General features: G+C 33.3%; 1 protein-coding gene across 1 annotated transcript in view; it reads right to left on the minus strand.

Moving 5' to 3' along the window:
• Positions 1 to 1,576: 1,576 nt before the first annotated feature.
• Pmi (Transmembrane protein Pmi) overlaps positions 1,577 to 26,545 on the minus strand; it is an 80,089-nt gene continuing 55,120 nt past the window's right edge. Inside the window, exon 4 of the mRNA XM_067113532.1 lies at positions 1,577 to 9,571. Coding sequence (XP_066969633.1) covers positions 9,401 to 9,571 — 171 coding nt within the window. The 3' untranslated portion in view covers positions 1,577 to 9,400. The remainder of the gene's footprint in view (positions 9,572 to 26,545) is intronic.

Here is a 26,545-nt window from a genome sequence, read left to right on the forward strand (position 1 = left end):
CATGACCTAAAAAACTTTGAACTTAATAATTTATGAATCTCTCTTTAAATATTTTTTACCTTACGTAGGTATATTTTATTTTATTCTAGTAAACAATAAGTAGCTGACTATTTACCTGCAAAAAAAAATAAAAAATTTCTGAACTGAAGTGACAGGTCAGACTTCATCATACCTAATGTGCCATTTAGCTGTGGTTCCTTTTATTGCTGTAATTCATGTTTTTCAATAAACAGTTCATGAGTTCATTAAATTCTGTGAAGGTAATTATGGAAAACTATGATACAAATCTCATTTGAAAGATACGACAATCATTTCTCATTTTATGTCAATTATCTAATGGAAGGAGTGGTATGCATAAACACAACGCATCATATGAATTGAGTAATGTACTGAAATAATTCCTCACAATACAATACTATATACGGCAGTCCCTGGTTATCGGTGGGGATTCCGTTCCCGACAGTGTGATGATAACCGAAAATCAGCAATAACAGCATTTATTGGCACCAATGACTGGATATCTGCAACGATAACCGCTGTTAGGAGGAGATTAGCAATGATAACCAGAGATCAGCGTATAATGGCATAGAAAATCCAGTTATTGTCGTCGCTAGACAAGCACCGTAAAATCCGATCACCGATAACGGGACTGCCTATTGATTTTGGTCTTATATTTTTCACTTTCCTTGTTAAATTCTACACTTACCCTTCTTGGAAATATGCACTGGCTCAGCCCCTCCAAAAGAGAACAAATAATCGCATAACTAATGCTAATGGTAAATTTTTTAAACTTTACTCAGCTCACAATTCCTGCATCATCTGGAATCCAAACCTCTTCTTTTCACTCACTTTAAAGATTCTGCAAGGAAAGATCTATTGAGGATCTTTCCTGTCTATATGATGTTTGGTCATTTTTTATAATCTTTGACCTTTGATTTGGTACCTCCAAGGTATTAACAAGAGCCAGACAAGGCTCTGTTAAAAATTTCCTGCTCATAGCTTAGCTCCTTTTCTATGTAAGCTAATTTCTGTTTTTTTACCAAAATACTTTCTACATGATGTCAACAGTACAGCAACTACTCCCTTCACCATTTCTAGCAGTATTCCGCAGGGTCCATTCTCTCGTCATACTCATCAACAAATTTCTCTAATTTACCTTTTCTATCTATGTTTTTGCCAACGATTAAACTCTTTGTATTTCTCCTTCCTTTACTCTCACCCCTTTTCTGTTCTTTGTAACCAATCTTGAATTTCTCTTTCTTTGTCTATCAACTCTGATCGTGCTTGCCAATCTGAAAAAGGATCCAATAATTGTCTCACCTGTCAAATTCTTCAGTTCTCATTAATGTAATGAAAATGAATTTTCTTTAAAACTTTAAAAATACTGGACAATAAAAAATAATTAACAGTAAACCTTCAGTTGCAATCCTTTGAAGTCTGATTGGGCTAAAAATATTCAAAGTTGCTTCTCAAGTGAAGGACAATCATGATTTAATTGCTAAAACCCCCTCTTAAACTTTCATAAGTTAGCATTCAGTGTAAAAAGGATTTCTTTGTAGATAAATGAATACGAGAATAAAAAATAAAATACTATATTGATATTCTACATAAGATTGCTTTTCTTAGGCAGATGAAATATTTTCTTGTTACATATGTAGTGTAACATCCACCATAATGTAATTGCATTTGCACTTTTGATGAAAATACACATAATATACAGGAATTTACTAATCAACATTTATTCAAACTGATTGGAATAGTAACCCCCAATTACCTGAAGCTTACAAAATAGACAATGTAAAGAAAAATTTTAAGACAGTAAAATAAAAGGAGAGGGATTAAAGTAATTGTGGATTTGTGGATATGGAAAATCAGTGATAAAAAAAATCTTAGAACAAGTTGAGGCACCCCAAAAACTTTTGTACACTTTAAAGAATGATCAATGAATACATACAGATCCTCATTTTGTATTATCCCACTGGTTCTTTTTCCACAAGATTACCAAATGAAGACCGTTAAAATCATTATGGAATAAAAATATGTGGGCATAATGAAGCACAAGTACATGCCAACTGTGTCTATTCCTAAACTTAATCTATTGCAAAATAAATTTTTTTTTTATGTTTAACACCACTGATAACTTGTGTGATCAAGAAATTTCATATACCAAACGTACATATTTCAAATAAATGTAGTGTATTTCATTCTTAATTCTTTTCGCTATTTATACAGTACTAGGTATCCAATCTTAGTTTTTACGTCTCTTGAAGTAACATGCACTACTTATTTCACAGAGGCAGCACCTGATTCTGCTCAGGCACCACAAGCCACAATGCAAATTACCAGACAGTTTGTTGTGAAACTATAGAACAGTTTTCCTTAGAAATAATGGTGATGCTCATCACCATGAAAGAATGTAATACTACCATGCACCTGTTTCCTGGTACTTATAATTAGTCCATTCATGATTTTTGAATGCCCCAGACATTTGTCTTTTCTTGACAGACCATAGAAGATACCATGAGCACATGCATATGAATCCCTAAGTCCCACACAGTTTATGGTTCACTTTTCATGTATGTGATGCTATGCACTACTCAGTGAATTTTCTAGATCTTTGCTCATCGATTTTCCATGCCTAAAGCATTTAGAAACAGTTATTAAGTTCTTGTTTAAAGACCTCAATTACTTGGGTTACTATTTATGCCTAATTTTGTACTTCTGGTGTATTTCTCATTTGCTGTATACCTGCAGTTTTCTGTGGATTGGGATTTGGTACTTCTGAACTTTGTACTTGCCTATATTTTTTGCTTCCTCATATTTTGCGTTGTTCATTATAAAATTGCTGCTTTTTTGGCCAGGTTTGTTTTCCTGATCTTATCTGTCCTACCCGCTGAGTGGTAGCCTTTCCAGTGGAGCCTTTACTTTGCAAGATGTCTTAAAAAAGATATTGAAAGAGTGCCACACCAGATGCTTGCTTCTCTTTAGCTTTAGTCTCTTGGTCTACTACTCTACAGAGGAACCTTCAACATATTGATATATACTGATGTTAGCACACTCGATAGCATCTGACTTCAAGACACCTGAATGAAATAACAGGCCTTTAACTAGCTCCTGCTGGTGGACAGTTTATAGACTATTGCTCAGAAGTCTAGCCCATTTCTTGTCTCCTAATTCTTTGTCCTTAAGTGAAGTTGTTGCCTTATATGGCATCTGGATACAGATGGAAACCTCAAAGAGGACCAACACAGAAAAAACCTCTAGTCCTGGAATTAGAGAGGTTTTCATGACCCTAGACAGACAGCTTTCTACAAACCTGATACTATGTACCAAGAGATCAGACACTTTGGCCAAGAGGTCTAGATATGAGGAGAACCCAGGAAGGATCCATATCTTAAACATTGCTGATGATGACAACGTTGGAAAGGCTCCAATGGTCTGACAAAATAAAGCCTCATTTGCTGAGACCCTCAACTGGAACTGTAGGATCTACAGTTTGAAGAATATGGAAACCACGAAACGTGGCCTCAGCAGCTGAACCCAAGGTAGATTGCACAATAAAAGAATCCTCTTCCTTTTCCTTTAATTTTCCCATAACACATAACCTGGATGATATCTGAAAACAGTTGGCAGAATAAGGTACTGGTAAAGGCTACAACAAGCCCATAATGTCTCCCAAATGTTCCTCTCTCCCAGACCCAAGGCTAAGCAAAATTTACAAGATATCCAGATGTTCCACGCAAGCACGACAACAACCTTCAAGTACTGAAGCCCTAACCCAATGTACCTTTCTTTTCCTCTTAACCTGATTTTTTTCATGGGGCAAGCATCAACAGCTTGGGTTTCTCAAAAGAGTTAAAGATAATCTCAAAGGCTACGAAGCAGACAGCTTCTTTTAGTCAAACTTTGGTCCCCTCTCTCTCTCTCATACAACCAAATGTTTTACAGAAAAGACCTGTTTCTGGAGATGGTGAAGAAGTCAAACAAACTGGATTTTACTCTAACTAAAGCTGTCATCAGTAATTGAAAGTGTTCTATCCAACTCATAGAATCTAATACCAGATACCAGAATGTGTCAGCAGAAATGTTATCAGTGACCAGCCCAGTCTTGCTACAAAAGAAAATAACGTTTGCAGAAAAGGTGGCCATTTCAACATCACGTTTCCAGGGAAGGGGATGAAAAGGAGGGATGTTCTATCTCACCAACTCTTTTTACCGGTGGAGCTCATCTCGAAATTCTGATGAGCTTGTCACTAGATGGAGCTAAGCCTTGGTTAACGAGAGGATTAATGACTTCCATATCTAGAGGAAACTCTCCCACCCTTTTTACTTCACAAAGACTCAAAGGTGTGGTGGATGTTAAGTAAACAACCTAAGTGTTATTGGACAACTCCACCAGTTTTCAGAGACAGCAGTTCCAGTTCAGTGCTCTCATTTCCATGTTCCAGTCCATCATGCTCCCAAGAAGTTTTTTTTTTTTTGTTTTTTCTCTGGAGAGAAGATCTTCCAGCTCACAGAACTGTTTTGGACAAGCCATCACCCCTCAAGTTTTTGCAGGAATCTTGCACCTGTAGCAGCAGGAGTGCCCAAGAATGGAATAGGTTCCTCAGAAGTTTTGACAACTCACTTTTGATGGCATCATCACCAACAGAACTTTATCAGCACCCTTATTGCATTCTCCAGGCCAAGGTCAACTGAAAGTGGTCAAATTTTGAATTGATGTAAATAACTTACATAGAGATGGATGTGACATGTCTGAGGCCCTGTTTATTTGACAGGCAGAAATTTCAACATAAACTGGACCCAATTGCCAAAATGTAGCAATCTCTGATACATCATCTCACTGGAGAAACTGGCACACCAGGTCTTGAGCAACAAGAAATCAGTCAGACAGCCGACCAGTCACCATATTGGGCAATGTCTGAAAGGAATTTCCTTGGTGATACAGGACAGGAGTGCCTATGGACCTCCTTCTTAAGAGATTCTACTTTTTACAGACAAGTCAAACCGAAGGTGGGGAGCCCATCCCCTAAATTTCTAAGCAGCAGGGACTTCAGAACAAATGTCCAGACAACTATTTAGTGGTGAAAGCAGTATACTCTGGTCTTCAAACCTTTGCTCTTCATGTGAGAGGCAAGACAGAAGAATGATGGCCAATGTGACTACCACAGCATATCTAAAAACCAAAAGGCCATGAGTTTGGAAACCCTATGTCATCTGGCACTCAAAATTTTTCATTGTGAAAATGTTGTCTCAACAAAAGGGATCAAGTTCTATCCCCTCTTGGAATGGTCATTACATCCACTGTCCAAAAGGTTCTATGGGTACTGTGGAGCACTCTTGGGTGACTTATTTCCAATTAACCTCAAGAGGAGATCTTAATATAACTCCCTACTCTTGTGGATCAAGCAACCTGGAAGATACATGTCCTAACATGTATGCCAAAGGAATCAAGAGATTTGTTATTGACTCTACTGGCAACTATCCAGAATAGCAAAAATGGTTTGCTAATATTCTTTATCTTCCGGAGGACATCTCCAGTAGCAGAGGTTTCTACACAGTCCTTACTTTCACTGATTTCACAAAAACCTGGAATTGTTAGATATTCATGCATGGAGGTTATCTAACAACCTCAGGGAAAAGGTTTCCAGCAGGAGCAGCAGAGACTATCTCCAATCTTTACAGAGTTTGGACACTCAACCATTACCAAGCAAAATTCCAAGGAATGGAAATCAGTACATTTTCCTTAGTAGCTGACTTTATAGCAAAAACACAAACCTTAGATCCACTGTGCCCTATGCCAATCCATCTCTCTTACCCCATACCAAAGTTGAAGAGGACTTTCTTTATCCAGTCAGAGAAATTCTTATTTATCTTCAAAGAAACAAAGGCTGCCAGAAAGGTATATCCAGCTGACTCCTTTTGACAGGACATTTCAAGAAACAAATGACAATGAATATGTTTTCTCAGTGTTTCAGGCAATTTATCTTAAGGGCAGAGAGTAATGTGCCCGATGGCAAAGCAGCACAAGATACCTACTTCTTTACCTTATATAAAATCTTGATGTCAACTTGGTTTTAATGTAGATACATAGAGAGGCCAAACAAATTTTGTAAACTTTTACCTTAGGGATAGTAGAAACAGGTAGTCAGGATCATACTCATTAGGAACTACAGCAGCAGCAGGACAGGTTGTTTATACTTCAGCTAAGGTTCTAAAGTCAGTAGACTCACTATTTTTACCTTGGCTTTCCCATTTCCCATTTTAGATCCTCCAAGAAAGATTCTCCTGGTGTTTGGTAATTTCTAGGAGTAACCTATGGGTTCAATTGCTTATCTCAATCCCAAAAACTCTCAAATGGATCCTACATGTCCCAAACTATGAATCCTGGGGTGTTCAGCTCAATCCTTCCCACCTAAATTATGACTGGTGGTAAATGTAAGTAATGGAATTGTGGTGGCGAAATAAATCTAATACTGTACTCAAAAAACAAAATAAGTATTTTTGCACATACAAATTATTTTGATACAAAATTCCTGGTTCCATCTCCCCACACCAATTTCTTTTAATTGGCAGGCCAATTAGCTGATGGGGACTCAAGAATCTATATGTAAACTCTTCTTTTGCCTCATAACAAAGAAGTGTTGGGGCATCCAAAGACCATAAATGCAGGCTAATTATGTGTAACTGGTTTGTCTGAAAAAATTAATTTATTTTTAAGAAATTATATTTTTTATCTATTACATTTCACCTAATCCATTCTCATTCCTTTCCTAAACTGTTTTCTTTTCACAAATAGAATTCTATTAACTTGAAGCCTATGAATCACATAAACGATCTCTACGATTGTTACAAAAAATGTGTTGTATATTTACACACTAATACACCATAAAGGAATATTGCTTCCAATGAGTCTTGGGAAGAACATTGTAAATGTACAAAGGATTCTTTCAGTATTCCTTCAGCTGGCAACTGCAATAGTTCTAGATTTTACATTTTACTGAATCCCTTTTGTGTATTCTTATTGAGTTGTCAAAACGTCTTTAACTTCACCTTGTTCCAAATTTTCCACTCCCATTTATGAACAATCTTTCAAGTGACTTCAATGAGTCTAATATGGTTGAATTACAGTACCCCTCAGCTTATCAGATGCTTTGGGGATGTAGCCTTCTAACATAGACCCTACAGTATAGCTTACACCGAACAACCATCTTATCACACAGCCAACAATAACTTCAAATAACCTCTAGCCTAAGCTAACCTGAACACTGGACATATTGTTCAATTTAGGAGCTTTATGGGCATTATATTTTAAAAACATGGCCTACCATCATGACAAAGTGACTGGCAAGTCACAGATTCAATCAGGAGAGGTCTGATAAACAGAGGGACTACTGTTTACAATAATAATAATAATAATAATAATAATAATAATAATAATAATAATAATAATAATAATAATAATAATAATGAGTACAGCTAACAAGTGGGAATGCCACATTTATATATGCATATATTTTTTTTTATTTTGTGTGTATGTGTGTGTGTGTGTGTGTGTGTGTGTGTGTGTGTGTGTGTGTGTGTGTGTGTGAGAGAGAGAGAGGGAAAGAGATATTTTGCTTACTTTGGGCATTCCTAAAGCTAGTCACAATAGCCACCAAGTGCAAAATGTATCTCCTAATAGCTGATCTTCAGGGGTTTATGGCAAATAAGACCATCAGCCCCCATAGAGATTCTCCACAAACTGAAAAGTCTGCATTTCTTAAGCAGTTGGATTTTAAAAATTTTAGCTTGTATAACTACCATCAGAGTACCATAAACCATTTCAAACAGTCCCTAAAGATAAAGTGATTATATTTTTTCCTTGTTTGGTAATGTGCCCTTCACACAATCAAGGCTACAAGATAAAATATATGTGAATTGAACTATTAGAAAAAGCACACAAAAAATATACTTTTTTTTACAAACAAGTTTAAAATATCATGTACAAAAGCTGGCTGCAGTACCTACAGTATTCCCTTGAAAAGCTACGCCATTTGTATTTCAGTGTGTTAAACATATATGTTTTGTATGCTCCAAAATAACTCTATAACCAATAGAAAATAAAGAAATGTATCACAGCTGCAAATGTTATCTTCTCATATGCTATGATGCTCATTTCCAGCTCCCTTTTTCTTCCTATCCCTTTTTTATGCAGAGCAACCTTTATTATATTATAATATAACAAACTATTATATTTATGATTAAACATAGTTTCAGAGCCAAAGGTTCCTTCAGTAGTTGTGCTATTCAAAAGCCTAACAATAATCAAGAACAGTACTTACTTTTGCACCATGTTTCCATGACAGTGTCAACAAAGAACAGACCTGACAAAATAATATTCATGCTTCTTAAATAACAATGTGAAAATTCAAGATATAACAAAATACCAGAACTGTGAATATTCAAATAAAAAGAAGCAACTACTGCAACTATTATGTGCTCAGTAGTTGTCATTCTACATATTAGCTAATTCTTAAAAAAATTCTTCTACACACAATATTCTCATTTAATTCCTATTAGCAAAAATGGATGTCTCATTAAACCCTGACATGTTAAAACTTCAGTTTCATACAGGAGTAAAAAACCTGGAAGTGGAAGAAAGAAAAGTTGCCACAGAACAAGTAATAAGATACTGTATACACATACACAGGAATGAATAGCTAATGTTGTGAAAGACTAGCAAACCTATATACTTTACCAAATTTTTTACCTTTCCCACTAATAAATATCGCAGTTTGTTTTCTAACAATTCTTGATTATAACTCTTATATATACAAATATCATACTACAGTAAATTTATGCAATATACGACAGGCATTACTCAACATAGATCTTAACAAAATAATGTAAATATTCCGGTTTAGTTAACAAAATCAGAAAGTATTTTACCCTGGCATGCAACTAGTCAATGAATAATATCCTAAATGCAGAATATTTTAGAAATACCATACTACAATATAAGCTAATTCCTGATATGCATTCAAGTGAGCAATATAAAATCAATTAAGCCATATTCTTGATGTGTTAGCCCTTCACAAATTAATATACTCTTTTAAGTAAAAATTCATGATCGTACTGAAAAATCAGTAAGTGCTAAATAACTTACAACAGTTGTATGCCCTGAGTTTTTCTATATTTCCTTTTCATGAAATCAAGGTATGGAATCATTCTCTAAATGTCATAACATAAAAGTCTCGACATAAAGTTTTTTAATAACACATGAATCATCATACACTAAGGTGAGTACATCAATTAAAAATATATTCTAATAAATACTTATAGGCTCTAAACATCCCATTTACAATGATAAACTTTATTATCTAATTACCTACATTCTAATGGAATAGTGTTCATGTTCCTATTTATATAACAAATACAATCTCCACATACAATATGAAAATGCAACAAGTGACACGCAATTGTGTAAAACTTTTCTTCGAGAGTCATCTCTTCGTACCAAAACAACTGGAGACGCAGATGATAATGATTGCAGAGGTAAACGAGAAAGGCGTCCAGAATCATACTCCACCTGAAAAGTATGGGGACCAGCCACAAACGGGAAATTAGCTACACAAAATTCTTGCTGGAATAAACAGAAATATGAAATTAAGGGCTATGCTGCAGAAGCAATTCCCAAATATTTAGATTGTACAAGCATTCTTATACCATTATTTTATCGTAGTAATTTACCAATATTTCACAACATTAATTTATTATACATCATTCTTATAACACTATATTTTTAAAAAACTTCTTTACAAACAAAAAGTGCCAGTACTTCATGTAACAATGCTTTTTGGAAAATATGTCTAAGCTTGAAATCAAATTATGGTGTTAGAGATCATATGACAATAAACAATAATACAATAACTCTTAGTTTACAAGAATTTCTGTAAACATTTTTATTGTAAAATAAAGAAGATATTCATTAGCCAAACCTAACAATTAGTACTGTTATAAATGCTATGAATTCTATCTCCTTTACTCTTATGTTATCATCGCATATCAAAATTTACAGTGAGCAATACTTCCAGTTTACAGCAAGCTGATCAATAAAAAAGGGATTTTGACAAAGGAAAAATCTATTTCTGAGGAAGGCCCCGTGTCACCCGGTGAAATTCCATTGTTGCACGAATTTCTAGGTATAAAATGCTAGATATACCAGAGAAAAAAGAGCTTTCAGGAATGCTGGGGTTACTACCCCAGATCATATAAAAAGTTCACAGATTGCATCATACAACTGGAAAGATGGGACTTGCAATAAATCTAAAAAAGAAAAGATTTAATGAGGACAGTAATGCAATGGAATGAAATCCATATACACATATACAGTATATTATATATATATATGTATATATCTATATATCTATGTATATATATACATATATATATGTATATATATGTGTATATGTATAACTGAATCATGAAAATATGGAACGTGATGAATATATAAATAAAGATAAAATCCACGAAGGAAACGGAAACACTGGAGTGTTGCGAGGCCTTTCGACACTATGTCATTTACTTAGCAGACTGAAGAAATATAAAAGTATGTTTACAAAGAAAGCTCATATAAATGACAGATGAGGATTATAAAGGAAACATATGTACCTGGAATCCAACACAATTGAAGAATTAGTAGAACTGCCAAAACAGGATTAAATATTTAAGAGTTTTTACAAAGGATTAGGATCAACCCGTTCAGGAGCAGGGACAGAACAATTAAAAGATTATACAGGTTCATGACTGACCACCTAAAAATTTTTAGCACAACACAATAATTCTCTTTTTTGTAAACAATAATAACTTTTTGCAAGATGAACATTTTACAAATAAAAATTATATTAAACATACGGATATATAGAAAATATATATCAAATAGCTAACTTGTAATTAAGTCAGTGATTTTATCTTTTAGATTATTCTTGAACATTTTTTTCTAATACAGGGTCCAAATAATACATGCCAGGGCTAAGATTAAAATTACAACTGGAAGTAAGCTGGATAATAGCGGACTCAATAGATTTCTTGAAGAGAAATCTTTTATCTGGCAATCACTGAACTTTCAAGACCAATTTATCCTGTAGAGTTTTCACTTAAATGAATGAATATAGCATTGGATGCTTGTCCAGTTTTGACTGAATACTTATGTTGCTTAATACGTACATCTAAATCTTTGCTAGATCAGCCAATATAAAAAGAGGGGCAATCCAAACATGGAATTTCATATAATATGTTGTTGTTTTCTTTAGGGCTATTTTTTATTAACATTCTTTTGAGTGTGTTATTATAAGAAAAAATGAGGTTTACATTAAAAGGTTTTAACGATGATTTTATGTTTTCATTGTTAAAACCTTTTAATGTAAACCTCGTTTTTTCTTATAATAACACACTCAAAAGAATGTTAATAAAAAATAGCCCTAAAGAAAACAACAACATAATATATAAAATTCCATGTTTGGATTGCCCCTCTTTTTATATTGGCCAATCTAGCAAAGTTTTAGATGTATGTATTAAGCAACATAAGTATTCAGTCAAAACTGGACAAGCATCCAATGCTATATTCATTCATTTAAGTGAAAACTCTCACAGGATAAATTGGACTGAAAGTTCAATGATTGCCAGATCGAAAGATTTCTCTTCAAGAAATCTATTGGAATCCGCTATTATCCAGCTTACTTCCAGTTGTAATTTTAATCTTAGCCCTGGCATGTATTATTTGGACCCCTGTATTAGAAAAATGTTCAAGAATGACTTAAAAGATAAAATCACTGACTTAATTACAAGTTAGCTACTTGATATATATTTTCTATATATCCGTATGTTTAATATAATTGTTTATTTGTAAAAATGTTCATCTTGCAAAAAGTTATTATTGTTTAAAAAAAAAGAAAAAGAGAATTATTGTGTTGTACTAAAAATTTTTAGGTGATCAGTCACGAAACCTGCATAATCTTTTAATTGTCCTGTCCCTGCTCCTGAACGTGTTGACCTAATCTTTTGTAAAACATCTTAAATATTTAATCTGTTTTGGCAGTTCTACTAATCTTTCAATTGTGTTGGATTCCAGGTACATATGTTTCTTTATAATCCCCATCTGTCATTTATATGAGCTTTCTTTGTAAACATACTTTTATATTTCTTCAGTCTGCTAAGTAAAGGACATAGTGTCGAAAACCTCACAGCACTCCAGTTTCCGTTTCCTTCATGGATTTTATCTTTTATTTATATGTGTGTATATCCACACACACACACACACATATATATATAATATATATATATATATATATATATATATATATATATATATATATATATATATATATATATATATATATATATATATATATATATATATATATATATATATATATATATATATGTAGAAAGTCCCCGATTTATGCAGGGGTTCTGTTCTGAGGGTGTGATGATAACCAAAAATTGCTGCTAACCAAAAATCAGTGATTTTCGGGGCTTATTGGAACAAAAAGCACCAATTTTTAGTAATCGGCGCCTCTGTTAGGTATGCGTTATTGGCACCGATAGGCGGAAACCGGTGATTTTTGGCGCTGAAAATTGTTGATTTTCATCGCTAGACAAGTGCCGTAAAACCAGATCGCCGTTAACCGGGGACTGCCTGTATATATATATACATTACTACCAGGACCTCATTCAAACTGGATGGTATCTAATGAGTATTTATTCAGAAAAAGTCCTATTAGTAATTCTACTAATACACAGAACAATTGTGTATGTGATAAAGTTAATATATATATATATATATATATATATATATATGTATGTATAACTGAATCACGAAAATATGGAACGTGATGAATATATAAATAAAGATAAAATCCACGAAGGAAACAGAAACACTGGAGTGCTCTGGAGGCCTTTCGACTATGTCCTTTACTTAGCAGACTGAAGAAATATAAAGTATGTTTACAAAGAAAGCTCATATAAATGACAGATGGGGATTATAAAGGAAACTTATGTACCTGGAATCCAACACAATTGAAGAATTAGTAGAACTGCCAAAACAGGATTAAATATTTAAGAGGTTTTTACAAAGGATTAGGATCAACCATTCAGGAGCAGGGACAGGACAATTAAAAGAATATACAGGTTCGTGACTAACCACCTACAAATTTTTTTAGTACAACACAATAATTCTCCTTTTTTTTTCTTTTAACAATAATAACTTTTTGCAAGATGAACATTTTTACAAATAAAAAATTATATTAAACATATGGATATATAGAAAATATATGGATTGTATTGTCTTTTTTAAGGTCGGTCAAGCTTTTTTTATAGCGAGCAGGGAAATTGCTTTCATGCCTAACATTCGCAGCTCCATAAATAATACCTTTAACTATATCAATATGATTTTGAGGAATCATATTGATATAGTTAAAGGTATCATTTATGGAGCTGCAAATGTTAGACATGAAAGGGAAATTGCTTTCATGCCTAACATTCGCAGCTCCATAAATGATACCTTTAACTATATCAATATGATTCCTCAAAATCATATTGATATAGTTAAAGGTATCATTTATGGAGCTAAAATGTTAAACATTAGCTATTCCCTCTCATGCCTAACATTTCGCAGCTCCATAAATGATACCTTTAACTATATCAATATGATTTTGAGGAATCATATTGATATAGTTAAAGTATCATTTATGGGAGCTGCAAATATTAGGCATGAGAGGGAATAACTTTCATGCTAACATTATTTGCAGCTCCATAAATGATACCTTTAACTATATCAATATGATTTTGAGGAATCATATTGATATAGTTAAAACGTATCATTTATGGAGCTGAGAATGTTAGGCATGAAAGGGAAATTGCTTTCATGCCTAACATTTGCAGCTCCATAAATGATACCTTTAACTATATCAATATGATTTTGAGGAATCATATTGATATAGTTAAAGGTATCATTTATGGAGCTGCGAATGACCAGGCATGAAAGCAATTTCCCCTGCTCGCTATAAGAAAAGCGACCACGACTAAAAAGACAATACAATCCACATCAAAAGCTGATAAATCGAATAGTATTGTAATTTTAGATACAGTTGACTACATATCATGTATGCAAGCCCTACTGGATGATGATACGACATACAAAAAACTAACAAAAATACCGATCAAGTCATAAAAGTTTCAACAGCACAGTGAAAAAAAATCCTTAAAGATAAAAAAGAACTATTAGGTCAGTTGTCGATAAAATTTCTCTGCTACCCTACTTGTACGGATTAGTAAAAACAGGTCAAAGATAGAAAACAACTTATGCGGCCTATTATCAGTACTGTTGGTTCAATATCATATAACCAAAATATATTACCAAACTCTTTGTCAAGTATTTGAACTATCTCAGATTCTCACGTATATAATAGTCTAGATTTAGTTGATAAATTAAAAAAATCACTTTGCCCCCACTGATAGATTCGTTATTTTTGACGTTTGTTCTCTTTTACTAAAGTCCCTATAGATTCTATTTTAGAGTATCTTATAATGAAGTAATCCATCACGAATTACCTCTACCTGTAAGTCATATCATTTCTCTCACTAGGTTGTGCATTTCCAGATTGTGTTTATATTCAATGGTGCATTTTACCAACAAATATTTGGTATGGCAATGGGCAACCTTTATCCCCACCTCTCAAATCTTGTACATGGAATTACTTTGAAAACGATATATACTAATAATATCATTTATACTCCTTTAAAGTGGTATAGGTATGTTGACGATATTTTAGCTGTTTTGCTCTGCTGGTATTGATGTAATGATTTACTCTATAATTTGAATAACCAGGTACCATCCATTAAGTTTACGTTAGAATTAGAAAAAGACAATTGCCTCCCTTTCTTAGATGTTTTAATACATGAGAACCATTTTCAATGAAAATTCAGTATTTACAGGAACCAACCAACAACTTAACTTATGTCCATTTTTATTCAGGCCATCACCTCAACATCAAAATATCAATTTTTTCCTCTATGTTTTCTGAGCCTTGTAATGTCAGTCCCAGTATTTGATAAAAGAAATTGAATACATAAGAAAAATAGGGATGATTTATGTTATCCTTCACATATACTAGATATTTGTTATAACAAAGCCCACAAAAGTTTTTATAGTGAAGTAAACATGAAGAATGAAAACCCTAGAAACATTCTTAGCTTGCCTTATTTTAGTGGTTTTGAAAACATAAAATCATTGTTAAAACCTTTTAATGTAAACCTCGTTTTTTTTCTTATAATAACACACTCAAAATAGTCCTAAAGAAAACAACAAATAAATATAAAATTCCATGTTTGATTGCCCCTCTTTTATATTGGCCAATCTAGCAGTTTTACATGTACGTGTTAAGCAACATAAATATTCAGTCAAAACTGACAAGCATCCAATGCTATATTCATTCATTTAAGTGAAAAACTCTCACAGGATAAAATTGGACTGAAAGTTCAGTGATTGCCAGATCGAAAGATTTCTCTTCAAGAAATCTATTGAGTCGCTATCTGTCAGCTTACGCCAGTTGTAATTTTAATCTAGCCTGGCATGTATTATTTGGACCCCTGTATTAGAAAAATGTTCAAGAATGACCTAAAGATAAAATCACTGACAATTACAAGTTAGCTACTTGATATATATTTTCTATATATCCGATGCGTTTAATATAATTTTTTATTTGTAAAATGTTCATCTTGCAAAAAGTTATCATTGTTTAAAAAAAGAATTATTGTGTTGTTGTACTAAAAAAATTTTTAGGTGGTCAGTCGCGAACCTGTATAATCTTAATTGTCCTGTCCCTGCTCTGGAACAGTTTATCCCTAATCCTTTGTAAAAACCTCTAAATATTTAATCCTGTTTTGCAGTTCTACTAATTCTTCCAATTGTGTTGGATTCCAGGCACCATGTTTTCTTTATAATCTCCATCTGTCATTTATATGAGCTTTTCTTTGTAAACATACTATATTTCTTCAGTCTGCTAAGTAAAGGACATAGCGTCGAAAGGCCTCATGAGCACTCAGTGTTTCCGTTTCCTTCAGGGATTTTATCTTATATATATATATATATATATATATATATATATATATATATATATATATATATATATATATGCAGAAATGCAAATCCCCTCTAAAAGGCTTTATAACTGCCAAATACCCTGTACCTTTAAACTAAAATGCTTATAACTGTCTATTTTAAAAGTTCACTGCCTAATTAAGTAGTTCAAACAAAAATATACCTTAAATCATCATACTAAAACACTATCAAACCCTCATCCCAAAACACCCTAAGTCATCTTAGATTAGTACCCTTTTACAACTGTTACTCTTATGTACATCCGGCCCCTAAAATGCTTACTGTATAACAATGATTTACTAATCTTAATATATATATATTAATGTAAACACAGAAAAATATCTTATAAAATGTTTAAAACAAACTAAATAAATCTTTTAATACAAATTAAATAAATCTGTCTTAAGAATGTTTTGACAACTAATCAAGTTACTCCCTGTAAGCTTACACAGCTGTTTTCATAGTATTGAAGTCATCCTGTTTTCTCTATATTGTTAAAACAATTAAAATTACCATTAGTCAGCTTTTTTCATTGAGTGACACTGTTTATTCACTAATTACTGTATTTTTCATATTGTGTTCGTGACTAAATACTGATTTTTATGATAAAATTATTTTACAATTAATACTTATACTGTAATGATCTGTTAAGCTCATTCCAGGTTGGGCAATTGACTGAGCATAACAGGTGTATGAAAAATTCTTCTCTCTCCTCTCTTTAAAGGGTAAAATAAGATGTATTTGAAATGATGTTACTGTAAAAGTGTTTTGGATGAAGATATTTTACAATATTTAAAATATTTCTGATTGTTTTCACTTTATTCTACAGTCTGCTTTTACTGGAAAATAAAATTGAAATAATTATTGAATATTTTAAATACTGTACCATACGTTCTATCATCCAAAAACACTTTACAATAATATAATTTCAAATACATCTTACATTATAGAGAGAGAGAGAGAGAGAGAGAGAGAGAGAGAGAGAGAGAGAGAGAGAGAGAGAGAGAGAGAGAGAGAGAGAGAGAGAGAGAGAGACCCAACTTGAAATGAGCTTAACAAATGCACAGTAAATCGTACATATAAAAATCAGTATTTAGTCACGAACACAATATGAAAAAATACAGTAATTAGTGACTAAATAGTGTTGTTCTACAAAAAAAAAAAACAATTATTGATAATTTTAGAGATACTGTCCATAGAAAAAATCTGTGAATTGGTGAAAGTTCCCACAGAGACATTGAAGATATGTTCCATAGAGTCTGCAACAAAATGAAGTGAAGAAAAAGTGAACCGTGAAAAACAGGAGTGATAGCGCTGTGTGTGTGTGTGTGTGTGTGTGTGTGTGTGTGTGTGTATATATATATATATATATATATATATATATATATATATATATATATATATATATATATATATATATACATATATATATATATATATATATATATATATATATATATATATATATATATATATATATATATATATATATATATATATATATATATATATATATATATATATATATATATATATATATATATATATATATATATACCATACAGTTAACCACAATATTAGCGTTCTCACGATTGCTGGCTCACGTATTCACGGTTTCCTCTGTGGAACGGTTCTATCCATTACTCATGGGAAATTGCCTATTCATTGGTATTTTTCACTGAGAAATATTCACTGATTACTGTATTTTCATATCATTTTCATGACTAAATGCACTTTTGAGATAAAACTATTAAATACTAAGGTACTAAGCATTTTTAGAGGGGTTTTTCTTGTGATTAAACTATCAAAATAGTGTTCTAAGTGTTTTTAGAGGGTTTTAAGTATTCACGGATTTTAGCTATTAGGTAGGAGGTGTGCAATTCATCCCCCTGCTAAACACGAGGGTTTACTGTATATATATATATTATATATACAGTATATTATACATATATACATATATATATATATATATAGATTAATATATATATATATACATATATATATATATATATATATATATATGTATATATATATATATATATATATATATATATATATATATATAATATACAGTCGACCAGATTTGCAAAGAATTTTCTGTGAACCTGTCTATAAATTACTTGTGGGAAAAACTTACACATTTGTGGATTTTTTCTTTTGCTGACACTCGCTATTCACGGAATTTTTGCAATTATATATGTACAGGTATTAATTTTCAAATAGTATTAATATGATTACTAGTGTAATATGTACAATACTGAGAGAGAGAGAGAGAACTGAGGTATGTTTATAGCAATAAAAAAATCAGGAAAATAGATGTTTTGTGATTTTCAGGGATTTTACTTTAACATAAAGTATGTTGGTTTACCTTTGTATACCAGTTTTACTTTTAAGTACAAAATTAAAATCAATAATTCCATTAATACATTCGTTTCTTCTAGCAACTAAAAATTTTTCTCCTAATTCTTTTGGTAGTAGGCTCAATCAACTGAATCTGAGAACGTAAACATTACAAATGTCGGGAAGACTGTTTTTTTATATATATTACGATGATAATCGATCAATATAATAATACAGTATGAATGGATTCTGTAATTGGAATAACATTTTATTGAAATTTTGCTGTTTACATTATTTGAAAATTAGTAAATCATTGTAACAAGTACATACATATGCATGCACTCGTATGCGTTGTGAACTTCTCGGAGTTTAGTTTCATATTTTTATGTTTATGATAGATTAATTCATATTTCATTAAAGGATATGTACAGTATTGAGAGAGAGAGAGAGAGCGAGAGAGAGAGAACTGAGGTAGTAGGCTCAATCAGCTGATTCTGAGAACGGTAACATTACAAATGGCTGGACGATTTTCTTTTTAAACATATTACGCTGACAATACATCAACATAATACAATATAAATGAATTCTGTAAGTGAAATAATATTTTAATGATATTTTGCTGTGTTTACATTAATATCACTATTTGAAAATTAGTAAATCATTGTAGCATGTACACATGTATGCATGCACTCATTCGTATGCATCATGAACTTCTTGGAGTTTTAGTTTCATATTTTTATCTTCATGATACATTATTTCATATTTCATTAAAGGATATGCACAGTACTGAAAGAGAGAGAGAGAGAGAGAGGGAGAGAGAGGGGGGGGGTAGTGAACTGTGGTATGTTTATATCGGTAAAATGAATCAGGAAAACGACTGTTTTGTGATTTTGAGGGATTTTACTTTATCATGATACATTTTATTGATATTTTGCTGTGCTTACATTAATATTATTTGAAAATTGGTAAATAATTTTTTTATCATAGAAATGTACTTATCCACAGAAATAACATGAAAATAATTAGCAAATTTACTCTAAGAAAAACTCAAAGAAATAGGGAACTTTCCGCAATATAATTGGAGATATGTTCCACAGAAAATCCGCAATTAACTGAAGATACGAATGCTGAACTGTAATATAGCAGGGGTCCACTGTGTGTGTGTACAGCCATAACCCGAACTTGCGCGATTCGAGTTGCACGAATTCACAGACATACGAATTTTTCACTGGAACCTCACTAATGGTCATACACGAGTTTTTCACATACACACAAACATTTGCAAACACTGAGAAACCCTGCAAAAGTGTTTATGTTTAATTTTTTATGTAATTTAGAAGTTTTCAAGCTTTTATGTGTAAATTCAATAACATTAAATATTATTAAAAGTAATAATTTCTCTCTCTCTCTTTTAGTGAGATGAGAGAATTTTTAAGATACATGTATACAGGCATGTTTATTTGCATGATAAATAAACTTTTTACCTAATAATAAGTACTAATTTTCAAATATTAATAAGATTAATAAAATTAAATAATAATAATAATAATAATAATAATAATAATAATAATAATAATAATAATAATAATAATAAAACTGTAATTACAAAATTCCTATTTAAACAAACAAATTCTTCCCTCGTCTTTTGTAAGAAGGTCGAAGGCAAAAGCTGTCAGACATGTCATTTAACATGACAAGAAGGGGAGCACTGCTGAGCAGTGGTCAAATGTTTCTTATAATTCTGTGTGTGTGTGTGTGTGTCCGTAATAATTCACAAAAAATTTCACTCTCTTAAATGAGGACAACTGTTATCTCTCTCTCTCTCTCTCTCTCTCTCTCTCTCTCTCTCTCTCTCTCTCTCTCTCTCTCTCTCTCTCTCTCTCGTTTGAAGTTAGCCAACCTACATATATTATAGCACTGTTTCTGTATGTCTTTAACCTTACAGTAAATAATTTTATATTAGTCTAATTTTACCTGTACATTTACAAACTGTAAATGCACTGTTCTAAAACATAGAGATTAAAGAGCATTTCAGAACAAAGAGAAAAGAGATAGAATAAAGAAGTTTTTTTAAAACGAGGTTGAGAAGACTTCTAAAAACAGATTGGTGGAATGGGGAGAGAGTCACACACTCTATATTCTTGTTAACCATTTATTTCTTTTTTTTAGGAAATGTGTATTAAGCTAACTTTTAAATGAAAATACAGTAACTTTAATTTCATTTAAAAGTTAGTTTATCTAATTTCCATCTTTTGATATCTAACATAGAAAAACTTTCTCTCTCTCTCTCTCTCGTTATTTCTCTGTCTCATAATAATTCATAAATAATTCAACTTGGTATTTCCAAGTAAAGACAATCTCTCTCTCTCTCTCTCTCTCTCTCTCTCTCTCTCCTCTCTCTCTCTCCTCTCTCTCTCTCTTCTCTCTAGTTATAGTTGTGCATATTTTACAACTTATCAATTCTGTACGTCTTTACCTGTACAGTAGATAGTTTAAATTGATCTAATTTGACGTGTACCGTCTATGAAGTGTAAATGAGTAAATGCGCTAGTGTTGCAAATATGTTCTAAAACACAGAGACATAATAACTAAGAGATGTATTAGTCAAAATAAAAAACACTATTTGTTCATGAAAAAGCATTTCAGAACAAAGAGAAAGAGACGCAGAATAAAGAAGTTATTAAAAAGAGGTTGAGACGACTTCTAAAAATAGATCGGTTGGACTTTTTTAAGGGTAATGTATTAAGCTAACTTTTAAATGAAATTACAGTAACTAATTTCATTTAAAGTTAACTAATAATTTGGGAGCATGATTAGGTCATATATTTAATGTTTTAACTTTATAAATAAGCATATTAGCATTTGAGACCATGCCAAACTTATGGTTCACCCTATGCGAGGGGTTCTGGAACCTAACTCGCGTAAGTTTGAGAATATAACTGTATATATATACACTATATATATATGTATATATATATGTACAGGCAGTCCCCTGTCACAGCTCTCAGTTACTGGCGATCCGGTTTTACGGCGCTTGTCAGCGGCAAAAATAACGGGTACAGATTTTCCGATAACCGGCGTTGCTCGGCGCTGATGACGCTCTTAATGGCGCACTGATCACCAGTTATCGCGCCATAACCGATATCGCACCGCTTAACCGGGGATCAGTGCTATTATCGATTTTCGGTTGTTAGCAGCGTTTCGGTTATCGCCACGCCATCGAACGGAACACCGATAACCGGGACTGCCTGTATATATTATATATATATATATATATATATATATATATATATATATATATATATATATATATATATATATATATATATATATATATATATATATATATATATACACACACACACTCTCTCTCACTTATGAACTTTCAAGTTATGATTTTTCAGATACGAACAACTGTGATCGTATATTATAATTTGTTTGGAGCCCTCCATCTACCACGCGTAAGTTAAAATTTTGTACTGCTTGCCTCAGCTTAGTTACAATTTTTGCCACTACCCATGCCAAACAGCACTGTAGCTGACACCAATATGCCGTCCAGACTCTCAAACCTACGCAAGTGGTACGACATTTTCTCCTGCACTCCGATTTATTCATGTGATTTTATCATGAAATATTGAGCCCATCCTTTTTCTATCATGGCTAATGGCTGGTTAATGGCAAGCGTAAGGCAAGTGATGATAGTGGCGTTAATAAACGTGAAAGCGCTTGGTACTGAACTTCTGCCTGTCATTTTCCTGTGGGATTTGCTTATACATACATACATACATACATTTATATATATATATATATATATATATATATATATATATATATATATATATACCATATATATATATATATATATATATATATATATATTATATATATACTGTATATACAGTATATATTTTTCATGATGTTGCCTTGTAATACTGGAATGTATATCATGATACTTTGATATACTTACTTTTATTTATCAGGTGTTATGTGTAATGATAGTGATTACTGAAGTGTCGTATTTAGTTTGGCATCAGATCTCAAAAGAGCTAATGATTTAAATAATTTAATAGTGCAATTTAGAATTGATAATATAATTTTAATAGTAACGTAGTATGAGCAACACATGTGTGTGTTCAGCAAAGACTTGTTTCACTTTAGTTGTCATCAGTTGAGATAAAAGAGAGCGCTTTCTTTTGAGTTGCGCAATGACAGGTTGGAATAACAACTGCCAATTCGTTCAGGAAATCAACTCAGTTTTTCGTCTTGTTTATAAAACACATCAATCATAATTAGCCAATTGCTGTATGTTTCGGTCATGTAGAGGTTACGGTAAAAGACTTGTCCTGTACAAGAATAAGACGAGTGATTTTGCATTATTTCGTGCATTGTTCAAGTCACATACGCCATTTTGTGAGAAAGAATACATGTCCTGATTAGTTACATCAAGTTTTGTAAGATTGCAGTTCAAAACGTTTTAGCTCAAAAATAATAAACTGTGCTTGATAGTTGGTAATGCATCACTTAATGGATTAAAAGTATTATTGTCACTTAAACTTTTATTTTGTTTATCACTTGAGTGGCTGAATGTTTTTCTTTTTGGGGGAGAGGGTAGGGAAAGTATTAACAGGTGAGGCCAGAGTGCTGTGTATGGGGAGGGTTGGGCAGGCCATCTACCTCATGCAATTTTTTCACTACATTTATCTGAAAAATACTTTGTTTTGTGTTTTTCATGTTTATTACTTTACATTCAAATAATCTTTTTATGAAGCTGAAATATCAGCAAACTGAAAAACCTGAACAGATTAGTAACATTTCTTGCCCATCCATGTCTCAGTCTGTGTTCTTGTGTGTACATTACACCAAGTATGTGTGCTTGTATATGTACACATCAGCATCACTGAGGTAAAGTAGCAGGCACTTGCTCTTATTTACGGTTTATAGTATGGCATATGCTAAATGTAATGAATCCTTCCCATGAAAAACACGTCATAAATCTACTTTAGCAATCATACATCATTGAAACTTTGGGTCAACAGGTAATGCACCAGTATGTTTCTGATAAACATAATTATATATAAATCCCATTTTATTAAAGGATGTTAATTTGTAGCAAAACAATCATGTACAGTGCAAAAGAGAGAGAGAGAGAGAGAGAGAGAGAGAGAGAGAGAGAGAGAGAGAGAGAGAGAGAGAGAGGGCAAGACAGACAGACATTAATATCAATGCTTACAGAAGTGTGAAATTACTTGAAGATATTTCCTGTCTGTACAGCACAAACAAAAGACTGGGTATTGCATTTACTGTAGTTCCTGTTCACTTTTCATTAATTCATAACTGTTAAATTACAACATGTTTGGAGGGCATGTCTATATGAGTTCAAGACACATTATAATGGTCAGATAGCACTTAGATTTTTGTTTGCTGTGAGTTCAGCTTTAACTTGCTTAAAGCTCTCTCTCTCTCTCTCTCCTCTCTCTCTCTCTCTCTCTCTCTCTCTCTCTCTCTATAAGTACTCACATGTTGATTTTCATTGCCTTTAGAGAACTCAGCATGTCAGTTTGTTTCTTGGTTGCTCACATTCAGAGGTGCAAACTTGATATACAATACACAATAAAGTTAATATTTGTTTTAAAATTTAATATTTCTGTGTTAACCAGTAAACATAGTGTACATTATATTCACTCAAAAGTTTGAAACAATGATTTAAACAGCCTGAGCTCTATTAGCTTATCATGTACTGTATGCCACAAAAAATCGATGGATAATCGGACAATTGGCGACAGACAATTGACCGACAAGAGGGAGCTGACAGACAATTGGTCGATAATCATTACATTAAATTTATTAAAAAAAGAAAAACATCCAAATGAAAGGAAAAAAATTCAAAGCTAAAAAACACCAATATTCATGGTTACTATACTATACTAAACTACTTATTTGGAAATCATTATACTAAACTACTTATTTTTTTAAATCATTATACTAAATTACTTATTGTTAAGATTGTTATTCTAAACCAATTATTGCCGATATCATTATGCTAAACAACTACTTTTGAGATCGTTATATAAACCACTTGTTTTTCAAACGCTTTCCAGACCAAACTTTCATCTTGTTTTTACTAAGTTTATTTTTCCAAGCCTAAGTATCAGTCATGGAGTTCATCAAAAACGGAACGAGGAGGCAAAAACTTCTTTCTGAGTCCAGTCCGTGTCAGCCGGTGAAATTCCATTACAGCACGAATTTCTAGGTATATGCTAGATATACCAGAGAAAAAAGAGCTTTCAGGAAGCTGGGGTTACTACCCCAGTTCGAGCGTCTTCTCCAGGGAAGATGTCGGTATAAATGAAGGGTGAGTGAAAGATCCCTACCACGGAGACTTACCGAAAAGATCTCTCCTATCAAAACCCCTTCGAATAGAGCGGTGAGCCGTTACAGCCCTAAGCCCCAACACCCGCCAGGACGGCGACTTCGCCACCTACTTCATTCCATTTTCTGGCACGTGATCGCTTACCTTTTCTTTTTGTGTGCTCGTGCCTTTTGTGATTTATTCATCTTTCGCCATGTCATCGGCAGCTTTACTATCTCCAGTTAAGTACCATCTTATTGTGTTTTAGTTCTATATTTTGGCTGTTTTGGTCTCGTCTTTATATATATTGAGATCTTATTATGACGCCACGGCGCCCCCACCAGCCATGTCGGTCATGCAGGCGACCCCATCAGTTCTTTTCTGTTGGGGTTGTCTCTTGTCGTTATAGATGTTATTTTTTGCCCCATGGTTCTCTCCTCTGGCGGGTTTCCATGTGGCCCCCTTTTTCTTTGAAATTTACATATTTTTGACTCACCGGCCCTTTTGAGGGTGATGCCCATTCAGGTACTTTCCCAGGTTGAGTTCCTTATTATTTTAGTCTGTATTAGGCTATTTATTTATTTTATTCTTGGCAATAGTGCTCTCTGGTCATTTAATTTACCATTGTTTACCTCCTTTGTAGTGGCAGCCTCAGATCTAACCGTTGCCCTGAGGTAGGCTAATGCACTTATTGAGCACATTTTTGTTTCCATGTTTATGTGTGATGGTTTTTTTAGTGGAGTAGGGCTTATTTGCTTCCATCCCCTTGCCTCAGCGTGGAGGTCCATCAGGTTGAGGGAGTTTTGCTGTTGTTTCCTCCGAGGTCATTTTTTGGTGGCAGAGGAGCCCTTAGTTCTCTTCCTTCCTTTGGGGGAATAGAGTTCTTTGGATGTGTTCTCTTCTAGGCTATTCGGGCTTTCTGCCCCCTCTTCTCGATCCCGTTGGTTCTCGGCACAAATTTCTCTCCTTGTTTGTTTCTCCCTCCCCTCCGCACTCCTTCCATTTCCTAGCCTATACTAGGTTAGGTCCCTATTAGGCTTTGCCTAGGCAGGAGTCGGGCATCGAGGCTTGGTGGCTTCCTCCCATAGTGTAGTAGGCCACCCTCCCAAGTTTCATTTTTCTTGGAGTGGTGTATGTGTGCAGTTGAGCTGGGTTATATGTTTCTCCTGTCTCCTGTTCTCTTTCTTCGTAGCCTACCATTTCTCCCCTACCCACCCTCCCCCACCCTTCCAGCCTTGCTCTACTCATTGCAGGTGACGCTGATGGCGTTTTCTCCCGAGTTCAGGGACTTCTCCATTTGGTAGAGGATTCGCTCCTCCCATACAGTCCCTAGCGCATCGCTGGTTGGTGTTGGTGGTCTGCCCACTTAGAGCTCGAACGTGTTCAAACACTCTATCCCGCACTTCTTTCTCCCGTCCGGGTTACTCGGCTGCTATTATACTTGCTCGCCTTATGTTATGAATATACATCTTGCCCACCTTGTTTCTCTGGCGGGGTAGTGAGTGGAGAAGGATTTATTTATATATAAGGGGGAGCTGATCCTCCGGTCTCCGGAGAATTGCCCTTTATACCGTCACTTGTTTAATGTTATTGTTCATGAATATAATGTATTTAAATAACTGTGTTATCTAACGGAGTACTCTCCTTATTTATAACGTGAGTCGGTTCTACACCTGGGGTTCCGCCGTTATTTTTACTGGCAACCCCTCAAGGTG

Source organism: Macrobrachium rosenbergii, chromosome 12 (genome assembly GCF_040412425.1).
Source record: "Macrobrachium rosenbergii isolate ZJJX-2024 chromosome 12, ASM4041242v1, whole genome shotgun sequence".
NCBI lineage: Eukaryota > Metazoa > Arthropoda > Malacostraca > Decapoda > Palaemonidae > Macrobrachium > Macrobrachium rosenbergii.